The sequence below is a fragment of the Arvicola amphibius genome, chromosome 9 (assembly GCF_903992535.2).
Source record: "Arvicola amphibius chromosome 9, mArvAmp1.2, whole genome shotgun sequence".
Taxonomy (NCBI): domain Eukaryota; kingdom Metazoa; phylum Chordata; class Mammalia; order Rodentia; family Cricetidae; genus Arvicola; species Arvicola amphibius.
In genome coordinates, this window is record NC_052055.2 from 89,121,701 (window position 1) to 89,140,691 (window position 18,991).

Consider the following 18,991-nt stretch of genomic DNA (forward strand, 5'->3'; position numbering starts at 1 on the left):
AGAAAGCTGGGCTCGGGAATTTTTTGCACACACTGTCAGCATTCCCACTCAGACCAGAGGAAGGCTTTGCCATTCTCATGAGTTTCAGGCATTGGTTTCCTTGCCATGGCTGTGCCCATGTCAACAATACACATTCACGCGGGGCCTCCTGTGCTCCCCATACTGACAGTGTGAGTGTTTCAAATAAAGAAGTAATGACTAACTTGCTGTGAAACAGGACTCCCAATCACACAGATATAGCCATATACATGTTCATATTTATTAGCAAAAATGCTCCAAGAGAGGACTGGGTCAAAATCCTAATATGTGAAACTTTAAAAGCTGCTTTAGTTGCATTTGCTGCCTCAGAACTTTAGTCGCTAAGTTCTGTCTTAATTTTCTGAAACAGGATTCAAGTCAAAATATTCAATGAAAGATTTCAATAGAACACTGTCTTTTATCATCATGTCAAAAATCAGGTAGAAGCAAACTTGCTTTGCTAACAAATGTCTGTACGTGGAGTAGGTGAGTAGAAGAAGCTGTTCAACAGGAGGGCTTTAAAAAGGCAAACCTTACAAACAGGAATGCATTAACTGGGGGAAAGGTGTACTGAAGTGGCCACATCAATTACTAAAACAATCTTCTAGGTCCTCCAGCTCCATTTCCAGGGAGGAGTTTAGAGAGGCCAAGGCAGACGATGCATCCCTGGTCTTCTGGACACTGGGTTTGGGCTGAGGAGTTTCTGGCTGGCTGAATTCCTTCTTGATGTCTTTGCCACCAGTTAGGATCCGCTGGCTTTCAAGGAAGAACTGATTCGGATGATTCAAAGAAAAGCCACAATCATCCACCTGCCCAAGGAAGCAAATTTAAACCACATTAGCACACAGTAATGCTAGATATAAAGTTTCAAAGGCTGACTCCACCCTCACCCACAGCTGAAAGCCCCTGATGTGGATCCCAGCTATCCCCATCTGAAATATGCAGCCCACTATTTACCCACTGCACTCAGTGGGGCATCCGCTGATGCCCACAGACACCGGGACTAGTACAGCTGTACGCTCAGTCCAGCCCTCTGCAGTTGGCTATTCTTCCTATCCACTCCATAGTCTCAGCAGAGCAGAAGACTCAAGACAGCTACAACACCTGGCCAAACACGCAGCCACCCCCAGCCCCCACCATGTTCACAGAACTCGATAACCATCCCGTGACATTCTGGATAACAACTCAGCCCTCCACACCCAATGCACCCTCAATTTTTAAGAGTATCCACATCATCATTCTAATGTCTGTTAATGAATACTCGTGATAAAAAACATGTTCCACAGGGCTGCCTGGATGAGCAGTTCAGGGGTGGAGCCCTTTCCCAGCATGTGTGCCACCCGGGGTTCCGGCCCCTGCACAACAGGAACAGAGTTTGGGAAACACACCTGGGAGCATCTACGTGTTAAAATGGCCACTAGTGATATACAGGGTGCCGCTTCCCTAGCCCTACGCAAAAGGCTTAGCACGTTTTCTGACCAAGCTTTTCAAAGTGATATAAAATCACTTTGATCACTTTGATACTGGTCCCTGGGGCCAGTGTACTCCAGGGCTTAGGTCTGGTATATGTACTCTCATTTGGTATAATTAGAAGGCCGAACAAGCAGTCTTACTTAATGTAACTTCTCCATGTTCATTTGGGGCATCCTGTGATCTGTCCTGTTGGAGGAAATCTTTTTAAACTGTGACTCGGTGGGAACCTAATAGTTTATGCTACTTCTTCTCCTCAAATACTGAACAAGTATTATCTCACATTGCCCATTATTCTGTGCCTTTAGTACACCGGAAATGGAGGAACAAAGAGTATCATTCCCAGATTTTTGACCCTAAAGTTTACTGATGGTGAAGAAAAAGAGTTTTCTTATCAGCAGCAAGCACTTAGTGTCCACCGTGTGCCAGACATCACAGACACACGCTCCGCCATGCACTCAGCTAGAGTGTCAATATTTTCCAGGGTTTTTAGGTAATGCAACTGAAAAGGGAGGTTAAGGATCGTGCCCAAGATTATACTACCAAGGATGGGCTATGAATGACTGTCCTTAAGTCAAGGTCAAAGTATTGTGTCCATATACAATAGTCATCCCTGAGAACTGCAGTCTCTTGTTTTAGTGATTCCTCAAAGATGTGGCATAATCTAAAAGGAAACTTCCATTTCTAATGTGAGTCTTCAAGTTCTTTTCTTCATACTCAACCACTGGGTCAGACTACTGCTTCTATGAAACACAGCCTCGCAGCAAACCTTCCCTTCTCATCTGCAGTTAGCAGTAACAGAAGACAGCACTTTGCTTGGTTTTAGAAATGTGACATTTTCAGATCAGAAACCATTATGCTATGTCTTTTTATTTATCTTACTATTCATCCATTTATTTATTAAAGACAGTGTCTCTATATTTCTGCTGTGTTAGCCTGGCTGGCCTTGAATTGTAATTCTCCTGCTTCAGGCTCCTGAGTAGCTGAGATTACAGATTTGTGGCCCCATTTTTGGCTTTTACCATTTTTAACACTTCACTCTGTCTTGAGCTGGCTTGTACAAAATAGTATCTCATAAATATTAACTGAGTTGAGCCCAGAACTGGTCAGTCATATATTTCACGCTTTACTGTTTATGTGGCTGTGTTATAATCAATAGTTTTCCAGAACACAAGAATACATTTGACTAAAATTAAAGCTAAAGAAAAATCACAGCCCAGTAATTCATAAGCTGAAGAATCATTTCCAGAATCTGGAAGTGTAGGGGTTACAGATAAAGGCGAGGCAGACCAAAGGAAGCTTCGTGGGAAGTGCTCTTTGAGGTGGGCTGGCAAGACGGAGAGGGCAAAAGGCTGGGATGGGGAAGGGACCAGCACAGGAGCTGCACAAGTAGAGAGCAAAGGGGGAGTGGCACAGGGCGCAAGGGGTTCCCATGGCCTGGTATATCACATAAGGAGATAAGAAGAAACAAGGTTATAAAGACTGGCAGGGACCAGACCTCAGAGATCTCAGGAAGCCAGGGTCTGCCTGACATAGCTCTCTAGGCACAAGGGAGGAGACGAGTGTGATTAACCCATGTGTAATCTTATGGCGGGTTAATCGGGGCTGGTAGTGAGAAAGGAGCTGCCGTGACTCAGAACAAGCTCAGCGGTGGGACATGCGCCAGAAAAAAGGGGGTTTCCCGCTAAATCGGCACCTCCAGATGTCCTGGTTCTTTAGTCGGTTAATCCACACAGGGCCAGGAACTGTAGGACCATTACTGTGCTAAGTGACTGGCTATTTATATCCAGGATTAAGAATTATTACACAGACCACCAAGAAAAAAAATCTTTATCTTTTTAACAGTGGGGCTGCTTATTTGTGTTTCCTCAATGTTTTATGGTAAGTTTGTAATATTAACAATGGCATAATTTGTGAACTTCTTTATCTGATTACACCCAATTCCTGAAAAACATGGAATGTCTCACGAGAAGTTTAAACATTTCTGAAATCAACATATCATAGAAATAAGTTGAACATCACTATTTACTATAGCACTATGCACAATAGGAAAGTTATGGAACAACCTAGCCATCCAGCAACCAGGGAATGCATAAAGAAAATGTGGTGTATACACACAAGGAATACTTTCAGCCATCATGAATGAAGTTATGTCATTTGCAGGAAAATGGATACAACTGCAGATAATCATAGTAAGCAAATTAAACCAGTCTGAAAAAGATAAACATCCTCTTTCCCCTCGTTTGTGGTCCTTAGATTTTACACAGGCACCAAAATCATGTCTGTGTGTCTGGCATGAAAGGGGAAATGAAATGTCAAGAAGAACAAGAGGATGAGAATGGGGAGGGAAGCCTGCTCAACACACTGCACATTAAAATGTCCTTCTATAAACAATACGACATACAGATGGGATTAAACACAGGAAAAATGAATCCAGGCCTTTTGACTAGAGCACTTACGTTTCTCTGAAGCTGTATTAAGAGAATTTATGCAAGGTCAAATAAACTGGCAATGAAAATTGTATAAAACTTGGCTTTGTTATTTTTTAAAGATTTTTTTATTTTATGCGTATGAGTATTCCTTCATGTATGCAAGCACTTTCCAAAGAGGACAACAGATAACCAAGAAATGCAGTTACAGACCGTTGGGAGTGCCACGTAGGTACAGACAACCAAACCCGGGTCCTCTGCAAAAACCACCAGTGTTCTTAACAACTGAGCCATCTCTCCTGCTCTTTTTTTTTTAAAAAAAAAAAAAAACTTTTTACAAAAATAATCTAATTCTAGCAAGATAGTAATATAGAGAAGATTTCCTTTCTTTTTTTACTATGAGAAATTTTTCTGTGCCTTCCTTCAAGTTGTTAAAGTGTTCGGGGCACCCGTCATTACAGAAGGTAGCTGAACTCAAGTCTCAGAGTTTGGTGTGAGCAAGAGAAAACGCAGTAGCCTTTCTCAGCCTCACTTTCCTCGCCTATGGGATGGCACAGTGCGATGACGTCAGGCTGTTGTCGGGGAGACTAATGGGATATGAATGTTTAAACAACTGAGGCTCTATGGAATCCAAATCAAATGTTTTGAGAGTCAAGAAAGGAAAGTCGATTAAAAATGAGGTAGACTTCCCAAAAGAATAAAGTTATCATTATTTTTTTTAATTTAAAGAAACCCCCCCCCCTCCGCTGTGTGAGGAGGAAAGACGTGGGCAGGGCATGTGTAGACTCTGGAGAAATGGGTTGGGAAGCTATGATGGGTCCTAAATGAGGCATGAGGGTGGGCAGCTGCTGCCCAGGTGTCAATCGCTATGTAAGGATGACCCCACACGGGTAAAGACACTGAAGTGAACTTCGTATACTCCACTTAAGAGTTCAGAAAAATGTGTGATAGGTTTTCACAAGACTTTTGTAGCAACTTATATGCTGAGGAAAAAATTATGCTCAACTACTTGGAAAATAAGTCTACAATCAATATCCAAAGGGATCGATTTCTAAAGAAACCATTTTCAATTAAAACTCAGAGATTAACACAAGATCTAGTGTTTCCACTTACAGTCAAAGCATTCAAGAATGCAAATGATGGGGGACAGCAATATATAACTGTTTTGAACACTGTCCCTTATAAACACAAAGGCAGACAGCTATCAGTAAGTCAGCTTTTGACACCCACTGAAGGAATCAATACATTCCACCCAATGACCTTCACACAAATGTAGGTCTCATATTTCTGCCACAGCGAATATAGATCTGAAGAATGGAAGCAATACTGTTTTACCTATGGGGTATTCGGGTTTTAATCAAGAGGTTTGCAATGACAGCTTGTAATGAGGCAGCTGGTGTTACCACACAGCCATATGGAGCTATCACAGCGCTACTGCAAATGGTATCAATTAACGAGTTCATTTTCAAAACTTGCATTTAAGTGAATTTCATCACAGAGGTCTGGAAAATGAACCCAGAAGTTTAGTGGGGGAGGGATACAGGGGGGCAGAAAGTAGGTAATAAAAATAGATTCTATTTTTACACCAGAAAAATAATAAGTGAAGCTATCCACATCTAAAAATGTATAGTAATAGATCTAATGACTACAGACACTTAGATGCAATGTAAGCTACACTACTTCCATGTTCGAAAGGGTTTTGATACACATCTTGAGTGAACTGAGGCTAGGTTTAAAACTGGCCAACTATAGCCCTGGTTGTACTGGATACCACAAAAGCACACTTGAGAGTTCACTAGACTGGGGTATGGCCTGCCTAAATCCCAGAAGGTAAAGGCAGAGGGGTGAGGAATCAAGGTCATGTGTGGGCTACAGAAGGATTCTGAGGGCAATCTGAGCTATACTAAAAAGCAAAACAAACATGGGATAAGGGAGGAGGGAATAACTTAGTATAACTCAACTGTAAGCCTAATTTAATTATTAAAATTAAAGCTTAGATAGAGAATCTCACATTTTGAAAGTTTGGAGGCTTCTTAATTAAAGGGTCCACAAGTGGTTGAGAGCATATATGAATGCTGGGTCAGCACAGTAAGAAATGCAGTCCTGTCATGTAACAGTTTCCTCTTCCATGCTGGAGGGAAGCTTGTGAGACAAGGATTCCAAGGTGGGTGTGTAAGCAGGGTATTCTAAGGGGGAAAGGGGTGCACAGCAGGGTGTTCTAAGGGGGAAAGGGGTGCACTGCAGAGTGTTCTAAGGGAGGAGGGGTGCACAGTAAGGTGCTCTAACAGGGTAGGGGGAAGGGGCGCAAACAGGAGATTCTAAGGGGAGGGTGCACAACAGAAGGTTCTAAAGAGGAAGCTCCTTAAGACAAAGTTGTTAAAGGGAAGTGAAATATTCCATCCTGCAGGAAGCTCCTTAAACTTTGGAAGTAAACAATTTAATAGCTTCAGGAAGTCCCTGAAACCAACCAGATTCACTAAGCCCCCATCCTCTCTAAGCAGATATAAGCTGTTATCAGAAACTCTCAGAGAAGCTGAGATTTCTGAAAGAGGCAGAGAAGCCAAGCTGACAGGCAGAGGTAAAGACCAGCCAAGGTACCTAAAAAAGGCCCAGACCAAAGGGGGCACCTGGAAAGGACACACACTAACCCGCCGACCTGCATGCAGGCTGTGCAGTATGCGCTAGAGGTCCAGCTTTTGTGAGCTGTCAACCATGCTGAGCTGGGCTCTGATGATGCATCCGTCTTTGAGTCATTCCCACCCCTGTAGAGCAACCCCAGGAAAACTCACTGATTCACCAAGTTGGACGGGTGGAATCTATACACTGGTCTGCTGTTGGTTCCCTAGCTTGGTGAATAAATGCTTGTTCACCTCTTTCCAGAAACAGTGCCGTACAAGTCCTCATGGGGCAAGGCATTCAAGGCTGGTGCTGAGAAGCCCAGACACAGGAGGCTGGTGCAGGGCCTGTCATGATCAAACTTAACAAACTTTGTTGTTGCTTACTAATTTTTCTTGTGACGAATATTTCAAATTTTATAAGAATAGGCTGTTTCAAAAATAAGGGCAATATTTTCCAACTAGATGTAGAAGATTCATGGTAGGCCCATCTCTAGCACTAGATGTTCCTTCAACCAATTGAGGCAGGTGGAGTGAGTTCCCTGGATCCACAGTTTTCCATACATAAACCATAGTTTATGAGTTAGATCATCTAACCTTACCAGTGCCTCAATGTTTAACATTTCCTGTCACCTCAGCTGACATTCTTCCAAATCTAGGACAAGGTATAGAACAAGACTAGGCTATCAGGCTTTTGAGGACTTAAACAGCCCAGGTTCAAATCTCAGTTACATTCCAACAAGAACTTACCCAGGCTGCTCAGCGTCTCTATGCTGTATTCATTAATAGGGTACAATAGGACCTGCTGTAGGGCTCAAAGGAGCCAGTGTGCTCAGTGAACTCAGTGATATGTCTGCGGGGCCTTAAGGGTTCCCCAAAGGCTCATATTATTTGTCATTTTAATCATTGATAAGACAATTTCCCTATGAACACTTAGAAAGAAATTAAGCAATTACATAGCCAACCTTGTTAAAGTCATCTTTTATGACTAAGTAAAAATATGAATATAAAGTTTAGTGCAGTAGCTGATAATGACTCAACAAATGCAGTGTCTTTGTGGGGAGACTCGGGGTAGAATCACAGCCCACTGCAGAGCACACACACACACTCAGTGACAAATGACAAAGGCAGTGTCTTTGTGGGGAGACTCAGGGTAGAATCACAGCCCACCGCAGTGCACACAAGCACTCAGTGACAAACTATTTTAAGAGGCAGACAGGCCTCCAATGCCCATTCTTAGACATCTGTCCCAGGTTAGGGAGCCACATTCAAATTAGTGGCTGTGAATGAGGGCCCAGTGAGCTGATTCTGCCCTACAGATGTTTTCTGTTGGTTGCATAGAGCTCTTGGTTCTGCTCACATGAAAGCCTCAAGCCGTGCATAATTCTTCGGTGCACCAGAGTTTGTGGCACGCTTCTCCCAACTGTAGCAACTTCACCTTTCTGGGTGATTTATCTAATCACTGCAGGCCTCTTGAGTCTGTGATGCCTGCTTTCTGTATGTAAGACCCCTGTCAGACGGACTCGCTCAGTGCTCCTCTTAATTATCCTTTAGGAGCTTCCGTATCAAGGAAGCGAGCAAGATAATGGTCGCATTTCTCTGAATCCCTTGCAATGCCAATCCACATGTAAAACACGGTTTTATAGTGCAAAATATAAAACCTGGGAGGCAGGTTAAACTACTATCAAGTGGCAGCCACAAATATACCAGACTTTCTTCATGGAGGATGGAAAAGGATGCTGGTTCATTTCGACAGCTATGGCCAAGGCCTCAGATCTAACCCAGTTCAGGGATTGGCAAATTAAATTAAGGACTATAGGTCAACTCTGACCCGCTTCACAAAGTTCTATAAATTCAGCTGTGACTACTTATATATTTTCTATGGTAGCTTTTGCAGTCTTGTGAGAGACATAATAAATCCTTTTATTTTTTTTTCAAACCAAAAATCTCACCAATCTTGGTTTCTGAACCTAGACCGGAGTGGTGGGTGCACTATGGCAGGCATCTCCCTCGGACTATTTCTCCTTCTCTAGGACCCAGCTCAGCTCTTTGGTGCTTTTATAAATCTTTTAAGTTGCTTAATACCATGTAATAAATCTCTTTTGTGTTCAACTATGGGAGTGACTTTCACTGCTACAACAAAAAGCACCAAGCAAAACACAGAGTAACAAGCACACACATCAATCTGCAAATTTACACAATGTACTTACATTATGTGTCATCTCGAAGTACTTCTGACAGGCTACCTGGTAATGAGTCCCCTTTACTAAATCCAAAATCTGAAATGAATGGGGGAAAGGAAGAAAGAAAAAAGACAAGTTAGGTTTCTTCTCGGCCACTGTGGTCACAGTTGTTGGCCTTCTCATAATCTCCATTCGAAAAGGAAACTCAATACATAAATCATGCAGCACGCTGTGCTTCTGCAGCCTGGGCACTGCAACGGTGTTGCGATTATCCAGGAACGGTTTAGCTCAGCAGTAAAACACAGATGGCAAGTGATAGCAAGTGATCTTTCTGACCTGGCACCTGGGATTTTAATAACATTACTTTGACAGCAAGATGAGAGCAGATCCTGGTACTCTGACTTTGATGGTACTGTCAGCATTATCATGCTGCCCATCTTTGTAAAACCGTGTATCTATAAATCTACTAATCTAATAGCAGAGGCATGAAGCAATAAAGGACATTCTTTAGACTTACTTACTCATTACCTGTTTATACAGATGCAACACTAAACACTATTATGAACACATCAGTAAAAAAAGAGTCAAAACCCTCTGGACCAGCATAGAGAGGCAACAACTTTTCTGCAATCAGATTGTCTTTTCTGTAATATAGTTACTTGTAGTAAAACTCAGCATAATGCAGAGTGAATAGCCTATTCTGAGCATCTATTAGGGATGCCATCCTATCTTTTGTAAATACAATTTTCCTTCCAATTGTAGTTCATGTAATCTCTTCAGAGAGGCACAAGCACCCATCCTTATCAGCGGAGCACAATGGTAGCTGAAACTTATAAAGTGTCACTGCCTTCCGCCACTTCCAAATAAATAAAGCACACATATTTGACCCATTTATCAAGCACAGAAAAATGCTGGAATTAAGAGATAACCACAAATGAAAGAAAGTAGGATTCCAGAAAATTGTTAATTTGTACCGCCTTTCAAAAGGCTAACCTTCCTGCCATCAAAGACATGAACAGTCTTGAATTCTTGCTATCCCCATCAGGGAATACTGCTTTACAGTTTTGACAGAACATAAGAAAATTATAGCTGTAGAAAGGGCATCGGGCACCAGCAAAAATCTGCTAAGGGACTGCTTTCCTCTGGTTGTCGTATATACAAATTTCACACCACATTCAATTAACTTTAAAAGATTTGTGTAAATATCAACCTGTCACAGAACCCAGGATTCCATCTACCTCTATGACCCATTTTTTCCTCAATTAGAGAAAAATAAAAATAAAAGACAATACAGAAATCAATACATAAAATTTTTAAAGTAATGCAACACTTTGAGCTTATACCCAATGCTTGTCCACACAGCCATTAAAGCTGTGCAGTGATGAACCTGAAGCTAATTACTGGATGACAAACACAACCGATTGACGCATATGAACTGTCATTTCAAAGGAGACTTCAAACACAGATTTAAGATCTGATCCCATAAATTAACTGAAGACAAAATAAACTCACAGAAATAAAGCTGAACTGTGTGGTATATTTATGTTTCTTAAAACAAGGGAATGGTGCTGGTCACAACTGGCTTGGTCTTCTGATACCAACTAACAATCACAATAACCATACACGAGCCCCACAGACCAGTCTCATCTAGACAACCCTTCTTTAAAATGCTTCCCAGGCGAGCCTAGGTTTTGCCACGGTGTCAGTTAAACTACCCAGCAAAAGTGACTATACACATGCAGAAAAGTGAGCTGACAAGTAGGACACAGACTATGAGAAACGCAGACTTAACTGAAAATGTTGGCAGTTTAAGAACACAGCTGTTTCTACCACCACCCTGGGAGGCAGCTCTTTTTTAACAAAAATATTTTGTCTTGAAATCACCCAGCCATCTATTTTAAATAGATGACTATTTTACTAGTCATACTACAGCATGTTTGAGATAACACGAGTATAATTGGGAAGAGATGATGAAAACAAGCAATAGTGGGTTTTCTTTTTGTTTTCTGGCAAGGAAAACTGATGAATGAAGAATGAAAAAGATGAAGCAGAGGAGGTTAAAGAAGAATACATGGGGTAGGGGGAGAAGGGAGTGAGCCAAGGAGACCTCGGAGAGATAGAGAGCATGCTCTGCCCTGAGGCAGTTGGGGAGCAGTGTCAGACGACCCCGATCTTAACTTCAGACAAGAACATTCTGTTCAAATAAAGCTGCCTGAAGGTCTCATTAGGGACAGGATCAATTTTAAAAAGAATTAAGAAATCATGTGCAGCTTAATCTAGCGTTCCATAGAGGAACATAGAAACAACTTGTATGTTTTTAAAATTAAAAAAAAATGTCAACCGACCAAAGAGCATAATTACTAAGAGTCCAGACTATGATCTATATTGTAGGAATGAAGGAAGGCAGGCGTTCTCTCAGCCCACGGTGATGAGCTGCCTCACTCATACCAGACTCACAACTGTGAAGCTCAGACTAGAGTCAACAGACTGTAGTGCTGCCCAGCAGACCCCACCAGGATGAGAACAGAGGAGTAGTGGGAAGTAGTCAGACTTGGAGAATAAGCGTTTCCTAAGAGTAAGACACTGTTTCTTAAAGCAGGCACTTTCCATGAAAATGCCCGATTAGAGTCAATTCTGACGTTCTAAACAATGCACTACTCATCCTAAATTCCCCGGACCACTTCCTAAATATCATAAACTAGGTTTAAAAAAAATTCTATAAACATAGTTGAACAAATGCTTTTGTATATGATTAGGCATCTCTTGGGTAAATTCCCAACAGTGGGATTGCTGGGTCCTGCGGTAGGTTGATCCCAGATTTCCTGAGGAACCTCCACACTGCATTCCAAAGAGGTTGCACAAGTTTGCATTCCCACCAGCAATGGAAGAGTGTACCCCTTACTCCACAACCTCTCCAGCAAAGGCTATCATTGGTGTTTTTGATTTTAGCCAATCTGACAGGTGTAAGATGGTATCTCAATGTTGTTTTGATTTGCATTTCCCTGATTGCTAAGGAGGTTGAGCATGCCCTTAAGTGTCTTTTGGCCATTTGAACTTCTTCTGTTGAGAATTCTCTGTTCAGTTCAGTGCCCCATTTTTTAATTGGGTTAATTAGCATTTTAAAGTCTAGTCTCTTGAGTTCCTTATATATTTTGGAGATCAGACCTTTGTCTGTTGCGGGGTTGGTGAAGATCTTTTCCCAGTCAGTAGGCTGCTTTTTTGTCTTAGTGACAGTGTCCTTTGTTTTACAGAAGCTGCTCAGCTTCAGGAGGTCCCATTTATTCAATGTTGCCCTTAATGTCTGTGCTGCTGGCGCTATACGTAGGAAGCGGTCTCCTGTGCCCAAATGTTGTAGAGTACTTCCCACTTTCTCCTCTAACAGATTCAGTGTGTTCAGATTGATATTGAGGTCTTTAATCCATTTGGACTTGAGTTTTGTGCATGGTGATAGACACGGATATATTTTCATTCTTCTACAGGTTGACATCCAGTTATGCCAGCACCATTTGTTGAAAATGCTTTCTTTCTTCCATTGTGTGCTTTTAGCTCCTTTATCAAAAATCAGGTGTTCATAGATTTGTGGGTTAAGATCTGGGTCTTCTATTCGATTCCACTGGTCGATTTCTCTATTTTTATGCCAATACCAAGCTGTTTTCAATACTGTAGCTCTGTAATATAGTTTGAAGTCAGGGATGGTAATGCCTCCAGAAGTTCCTTTATTGTATAAGATTGTTTTGGCTATCCTGGGTTTCTTGTTCTTCCATATAAAGTTGATTATTGTCCTATCAACATCTGTGAAGAATTTTGATGGGATCTTTAAGGGGATTGCATTAAATCTATAGATTGCCTTTGGATCTCTGAGTTCGAGGCCAGCCTGGTCTACAAGAGCTAGTTCCAGGACAGGCTCTAGAAACTACAGGGAAACCCTGTCTCGAAAAACCAAAAAAAAAAAAAAAAAAAAAAAAAAAAAGATTGCCTTTGGTAGTATTGTCATTTTTACTATGTTGATCCTCCCAATCCAAGAGCAAGGGAGATCCTTCCATTTTCTGGTATCCTCTTCAATTTCTTTCTTCAAAGACTTAAAGTTCTTGTCAAATAGGTCTTTCACTTCCTTGGTTAGAGTTACCCCAAGATATTTTATGCTATTTGTGGCTATCGTGAAAGGTGACGATTCTTTATAGCAGCATTATTTGTAATAGCCAGAACCTGGAAACAACCTAGATGCTCTTCAGTGGAAGAATGGATGAAGAAAGTGTGGAATATATACATATTAGAGTACTACTCAGCGGTAAAAAACAATGACATCTTGAATTTTGCACGCAAATGGATGGAAATAGAAAACACCATCCTGAGTGAGGTAACCCAGGCCCAAAAAGATGAACATGGGATGTACTCACTCATAATTGGTTTCTAGCCATAAATAAAGGACATCAAGCCTGTAATTCATAAAAAAAAATCCTAGAGAAGATATATAAGAAGGTGAATCCAAAGAAAACATATAGTTATCCTCCTGGATATTGGAAGTAGACAAGATTGCCGGACAAAAAATGGGAACATGGGGGTGGGGTGGGATGGGGGGATGGGGGGATGGGGAGAGAAAAGTGTGAAGTGGAGAATGGGAAGAGCTTGGGGGAATAGGATGGTTGGGATATAGGAAGGGTAGATATGGGAACAAGGAATTATATATCTTAATTAAGGGAGCCATTCTAGGGTTGGCAGAGACTTGACTCTAGAGGGGTTCCCAGGTGTCCAGGAAGACGCCCCCAGCTAGTTCCTTGGGCAGCTGAGGAGAGGGTGCCAGAAATGTCCAGATCCTATTGCCATACTCATGAATATCTTGCATATCACCATAGAACCTTCACCTGGCATTGGATGGAGAAAATGACAGAGCCCCACATAGGAGCACCGGACTGAGCTCCCAAGGTCCTGATGAGGAGCATAAGGAGAGAGAGATCATGAGCAAGGAAGTCAGGACCATGAGGGGTGCGTTCACCCATTGAGACGGTGGGACAGAGCTAACGGGAGACCACCAAGTCCAGTTGGAATGGGACTGATGGAACAGGGGACCAAACCGGACTCTCTGAATGTGGCTGATGGTGGAGGAGGACTGAGAAACCAAGGATAATGGCGATGAGCATGAACTCTACAGCATGGACGGGCTCACTGTGAGCCTTGTCAGTTTGGTTGCTCACCTTCCTGGACTTAGGGGGAGCTGGGAGGACCTTGGACTTAACATAGTGAAGGGAACCCTGATGGCTCTTTGGCTTGGAGGGGGGCGGAGTGGGGGTATGGGTGGAAGGGAGGGGAGGGAAGGGAGAGGAGGAGGGGAGGAGCTGGAAATTTTTAATAAAAAAAATGAGAAAAAAAAAGTCATGCCAACAAATGCTGGCAAAAAAAAAAAAATTCTAAGAGAATGGTATGAACTCTTCAACAACAGGGCTCAAGGCACATATAAAGTCTTTACACTTTCATTTATTAATTGTACAAACTAAAGGGTTTCATTATGACACTTGATACATATATGTGCCACACTTTAATATCCTATCCTGCTCCTGACTCCCACTGCTCCTCCCCTAACTCTAAACCCACCTCCTACTTCCATGTATTATCTGCACTGTGCTCTCTTTTCTTTAATTATGATTGCTTTATGTATACATACCTTTAAATCTACCAATACAATCTGCTCAGTCCATTTACTGTTGCTTATATGTATATGCTCTTAGGGCTGACGCTTGGCATTGGATAAACCAATTAGGGGGACCATCTTGGGGAAGACTGAGTCTCCTCCCTCTTTTAGCAATCATTTACTGCCTGTGGCCTTTCATCTAGGGTCGGGACTTGTCAGATCTCCTCCATCAACACTGACACGTCAACTAGTGTTGACATTGTTCAGGTCTTGATTAGGTAGCCATACTATTAAGGTTTCATGAGTGCAGCTTCCCTGTCCTACACTAATGACAATGCCTCTCAGCCAACTTCCTGGTCCTGTGACTCTGACGATCTTTCCACTCCCTCTTAAGGAAAGTGGACATGACTTTTCCCCCCTCTGGTTCAGCTGTTTCTTATATATTGACATTTATTTCTTATATAAAATAAATAGAAAATACCCCCAATACCATATCTCAGTCACTAAACACAGCTAGTTGAGTGGTTTTTGAACAAGCACAGTTATAGAGCTATAATGCTAACATTGTGTGTGTAGGCCGCCCACTCTGCTGACTTCAGAAATTTTACAAGTGGTTCTGAAGTACTAGCATTTGCCTGTGTAGTGCAACTTGGTGTAGGTTTGCTCTTAATTTTGTAGAATTACCTGATACAAACATTAAATATTGTATTAAGACAAGATGGGCACTGAAACAACCTGCTTTTGGACAGAATGACTCCAAGGCAGGAAATATAAAGTTAGAAATGAAAGGAAAATCAAGATATGCCCCCAAATACTCTAATTTTGATAAAAAAAAAAAAGCACAATTCAGTAAATACTAGAATCCAAGAAAGGCTGGGGGATGCCCAAGACAGACAGAGTTTGGGCCAGAATAAAAGTGTTCCAAAGGGAAAAGTAGAGGAAAGGACGAGGCAGCAACTTAACAGTGCTGTTTCTCCAGAGTGGAGTCTAAGACCACGAAGAGATCACTCCCTATATTAGCTCACTTTATGTTCCCATAACAAATGCTCAGAATTGGGTACTTGAGTTAATAATGGGTTATTAGCTCACAATTTGGAAGGATGAAAGTCCAAGATAGTGAAGTCCCATCAGCTGGCTTCTATTAAGGATGACAGAAATGAAAGGAAGCTACCATAGGACAAGAAAGGAAGCCAGAAAGACTCAAAAGCCATAGCAGCTCAGTGCCACGGGGTTCTAAGAACTGCTAGTCCTTTCTGAGAGGAAGCCTAAGCTACACTCCAAGGTGCTCACCACAGTGAGGCTAGGCTTATGCAAACACTGAAAGCGTACCCAGACGTGCAAGGATAACAGCAGAGAATAAGGAAAGAAACAGGGCGTCAGGGAAACACACACCACACAAAGGCGGGAACTCAGATAAGAAGACCATGAGGAGGAGCCAGTGAGAAGAGTGAACCAGGTGGGGAATGAGGAAAGAGCCCTGGAGTCTGCGGTCTGCTATTCCTGTGCTGTGGCTGCTGCAGCCACAAAGGGCCCTTTAACAGCAATGGCAAGGACTCTCCAGTCTTCCTGCTCCATTCTGAAAGACCCCAGCAAACCGTACTTCCTTTTCCAGACAGCACTATTTCCAAAGGACAGCACCCCCAAGGCCAAGGGAAATGAGGCACAGGCAACTCTGAGACCTGCCTAACAAATTTTCTAATCATACTCCAGAAAAAAACAAACAAACAAACAAAAAAACAAAAACTAAACAATCACATCAATTTTAAAAACATAAAATTATCAAAGAAAACATTGCATGAAGATCTAATAATATTTCGGAAACAGTAGTAAGTTTAGTTTTTCATAGCAATATTTAGAGTAAAATTGAGATGCAGGAGCATCATTATGGAAGCTTGGTTCTTACTAGAGCAGGACTATGTAATGTCATGTATATTCCTTGATTTTCCCCTCAACTTTTAGTCATTTTCTATTAGGTACTAAAATTCACCAAGAAGAATTCTAAACTTTTAAAAATAAAATAATTCATCTTTTTATCTTCACAAAAAAGTTCATCAATTTGTATTCACTGTGTTTAGTAAAGGAAATTAATTACACTTCATCCTCAAGAGAAGTTACTGGTTATTTCGCTAAGAGAATTGCTATTCCCTTCTCTTTTTATCATCATCCTTTTATTTAAATTTCTTTTATATAATGTATTTTGATCATGTTTCCTCCTCCTTCAACTCCTCCCTGGTCTTCTCCCTACCCATATAACTTCACATTCTTGTGTGTCTCTCTCCCCTTGTCTCCACCCTCTCCCTCACCAAACAAATGAAAAACAAAGAAAAAATACCCCCCCCCCCCAAAAAAAGGTACACAGAGTCTGTGTTGCGTTGGCTGAGTACTCCTGGAAATGGTGCCTATCCTGGGGTATAGCTGAGCTTTCCAGTGAGACACAAGTGGAGAAGGTAGATTTCCCCCTTTCCTAGCAGATGCCAATTGCAAATAGCTTCTTGGTTAGGGGTGGGACTTTGTGTTCACTTCCCCTTCTCAGTGCTTGGATCTCTCTGCTATGAACCTGGGTAGGAGTTGTGCAGGCTGTCACAGTCTATGTAGCCGAGGCTAGCTTCAAGTTCATGGCCCTTCTGCTTCAAGCCTCCCAAGTGCTGGTCCTGCAGACACATGCCACCACACCTGGGAAGGAATTCTAATGAAGTGGCATAACCAAGATGCCTTTAAAGAGAAATAACTGTTTTTATGATTTGAAAGACTGTCATCTATCAGACTGATCTTTGCCAGTCAATCAACACGTATGACAGTCTCCAGCACCCGAGGGAAATGCCACACAACAACAGAAACAAACATAAATATCAGTGCACAGCACATGCTCCAAGTCTAACATGGAGAGCAGGTGCCGCTTCCTCCCACCGTTTACTCCAGTGCCTGCCAAAGATGCTCAAGGATGACTTGGCAGCAGGAAGCAGCCACCTGCCCACCCTTGGCTCTGGTGACTGGTGGACTGCACATGCACAGCTACATATGCTGCACCCACCAGTTAGACAGACGCTAGTGTGTCTTCTAATTCAAGGTCGTCGGTCTTAAAGTAGAAGCAAGAACAGCCTTGCTTCTTCTTAAAAAATTCAACTGTCCAAAACTAGCCCACAAAGATTTTCCACTCCATTTCTGAGCTTCCTTATTTCAAAAGTGAAAGAAAAAGCTTGGTAGTAGGAAGTATGGGACACATCTACACATGGAGCTCTCTTTGTTTCTCACAAGCCTGGCAAAGCACAACCAGTAGAAGCCTCGCACCTCTGCTGTGCCCTTCACTGGGAGACCAAGGCCAGGTTTCCCTTCCTTGAAAATATACTTTAATTTGATTAAAAACATCCCATGTCAAGCATTTTACTGTTCCTACTTTTTATTGTTTATAAATACAGTTCTGAGCTAATTTTACTTCAAATGTCTTTCAGTTTTCCCCTTTCCTCTCTACTGCTCAGCCCCATCATTTTCTCTCTTATAATAGGCTTCCTGATTTTCCCTTACAAGAGCCTACAGAGCCACCAGTGTCACTCCTAAAAGCCAACCCAACCCTGCATTCCACTTTCATTTATTAATTGTACAAACTTACTTGGTACTTGGGAGGCCGCCAGAGTTCAGGCCTTCTCATTAAACCTAGCCTCCCTCCCTAGGCTCTGCTCGGGCTCATCTGGCCATGGGGTTCTCAAGCTGCTCTAGGCTTTTCTACAATGTTTAGTGGAGTTTTAGCACATAAAATCCTAGTGGTAACATCTATGGGAGTCTCTTGTCATGTATGTTGGTTTGGTTTAATCCAGAATTACCTAAATTTCTTGGTGTTAATATTTACCAGAATGGTGCTAGCTCTCTGTTCACACTGACCTGGTCTTCCTAAGGGCTCCTCCTGACCCTTATCATGCTGTAGTTGGCTTTCACCACACTTGCCTGCCTGGCTCCCCACTGCAATGTTAGCTCCATCGGGTAGGTCTCATTAGCATCACCTCTCAAACTATTCCTAGTGTCTTTGACAGCAACTGGAATATAGTTATCTCCAAATTATTAATTATTTTAAGAGTTTGGGAATAATTGTTTGGAAAGGGGGCACATGTTTCACGTTGCACAGAAGGCAGTCAGAGGACAACTAACTGCGGAATTGGGTCTCTCCCTCCACATTTCATATGGATTCTGGGACTTAAAGTCAGGTCGCCTAGCTTGCATGGCTTGCTGAGCCACTGTGCCAGACAAATGGCTGTTCATTTCTGTGGGTGTGGATTTGGTTGTCTCATATCCTCACTTCCTGCCACTGGGAAACCCTACTCAGTATTCAACCCTGATTCAAGCGCTATCCCCTATGTGACGGATTTTCTTCTGCTCTCCTTTGGATCCGTGACACCTCAACTGCACTGATATTTATTCTTTATTGGAGTAAAACAGGTACCGAAAACTCTTACAAAGCAATTTAAACTGCTGTCCCAAACACTGACTTCTCAGTGCAGATTAATATCGGTACTTTATGGTTAGAAAACAGCAATAACTAAGTGACCTAAGAACTGGAAGAAGGGCAACTGGGTAAGGAACCTACTTACAGGCACGGCAAGCAGTAGTGTTGACCCTCAGCTCCAAGGTTCAGTCACTAATTATTGCTCTGCTCTGTAT

The 18,991-nt window shown here is 42.2% G+C and overlaps 1 protein-coding gene across 1 annotated transcript in view; it reads right to left on the bottom strand.

The window, feature by feature from the left end:
• Positions 1-447: 447 nt before the first annotated feature.
• The window catches only part of Prim2 (DNA primase subunit 2), a 199,669-nt gene continuing 181,125 nt past the window's right edge, over positions 448-18,991 (bottom strand). The window contains exons 13-14 of the mRNA XM_038343089.1: positions 8,743-8,811; positions 448-827 (exon numbers count right to left, since the gene is read on the bottom strand). Coding sequence (XP_038199017.1) covers positions 603-827; positions 8,743-8,811 — 294 coding nt within the window. The 3' untranslated portion in view covers positions 448-602. The remainder of the gene's footprint in view (positions 828-8,742; positions 8,812-18,991) is intronic.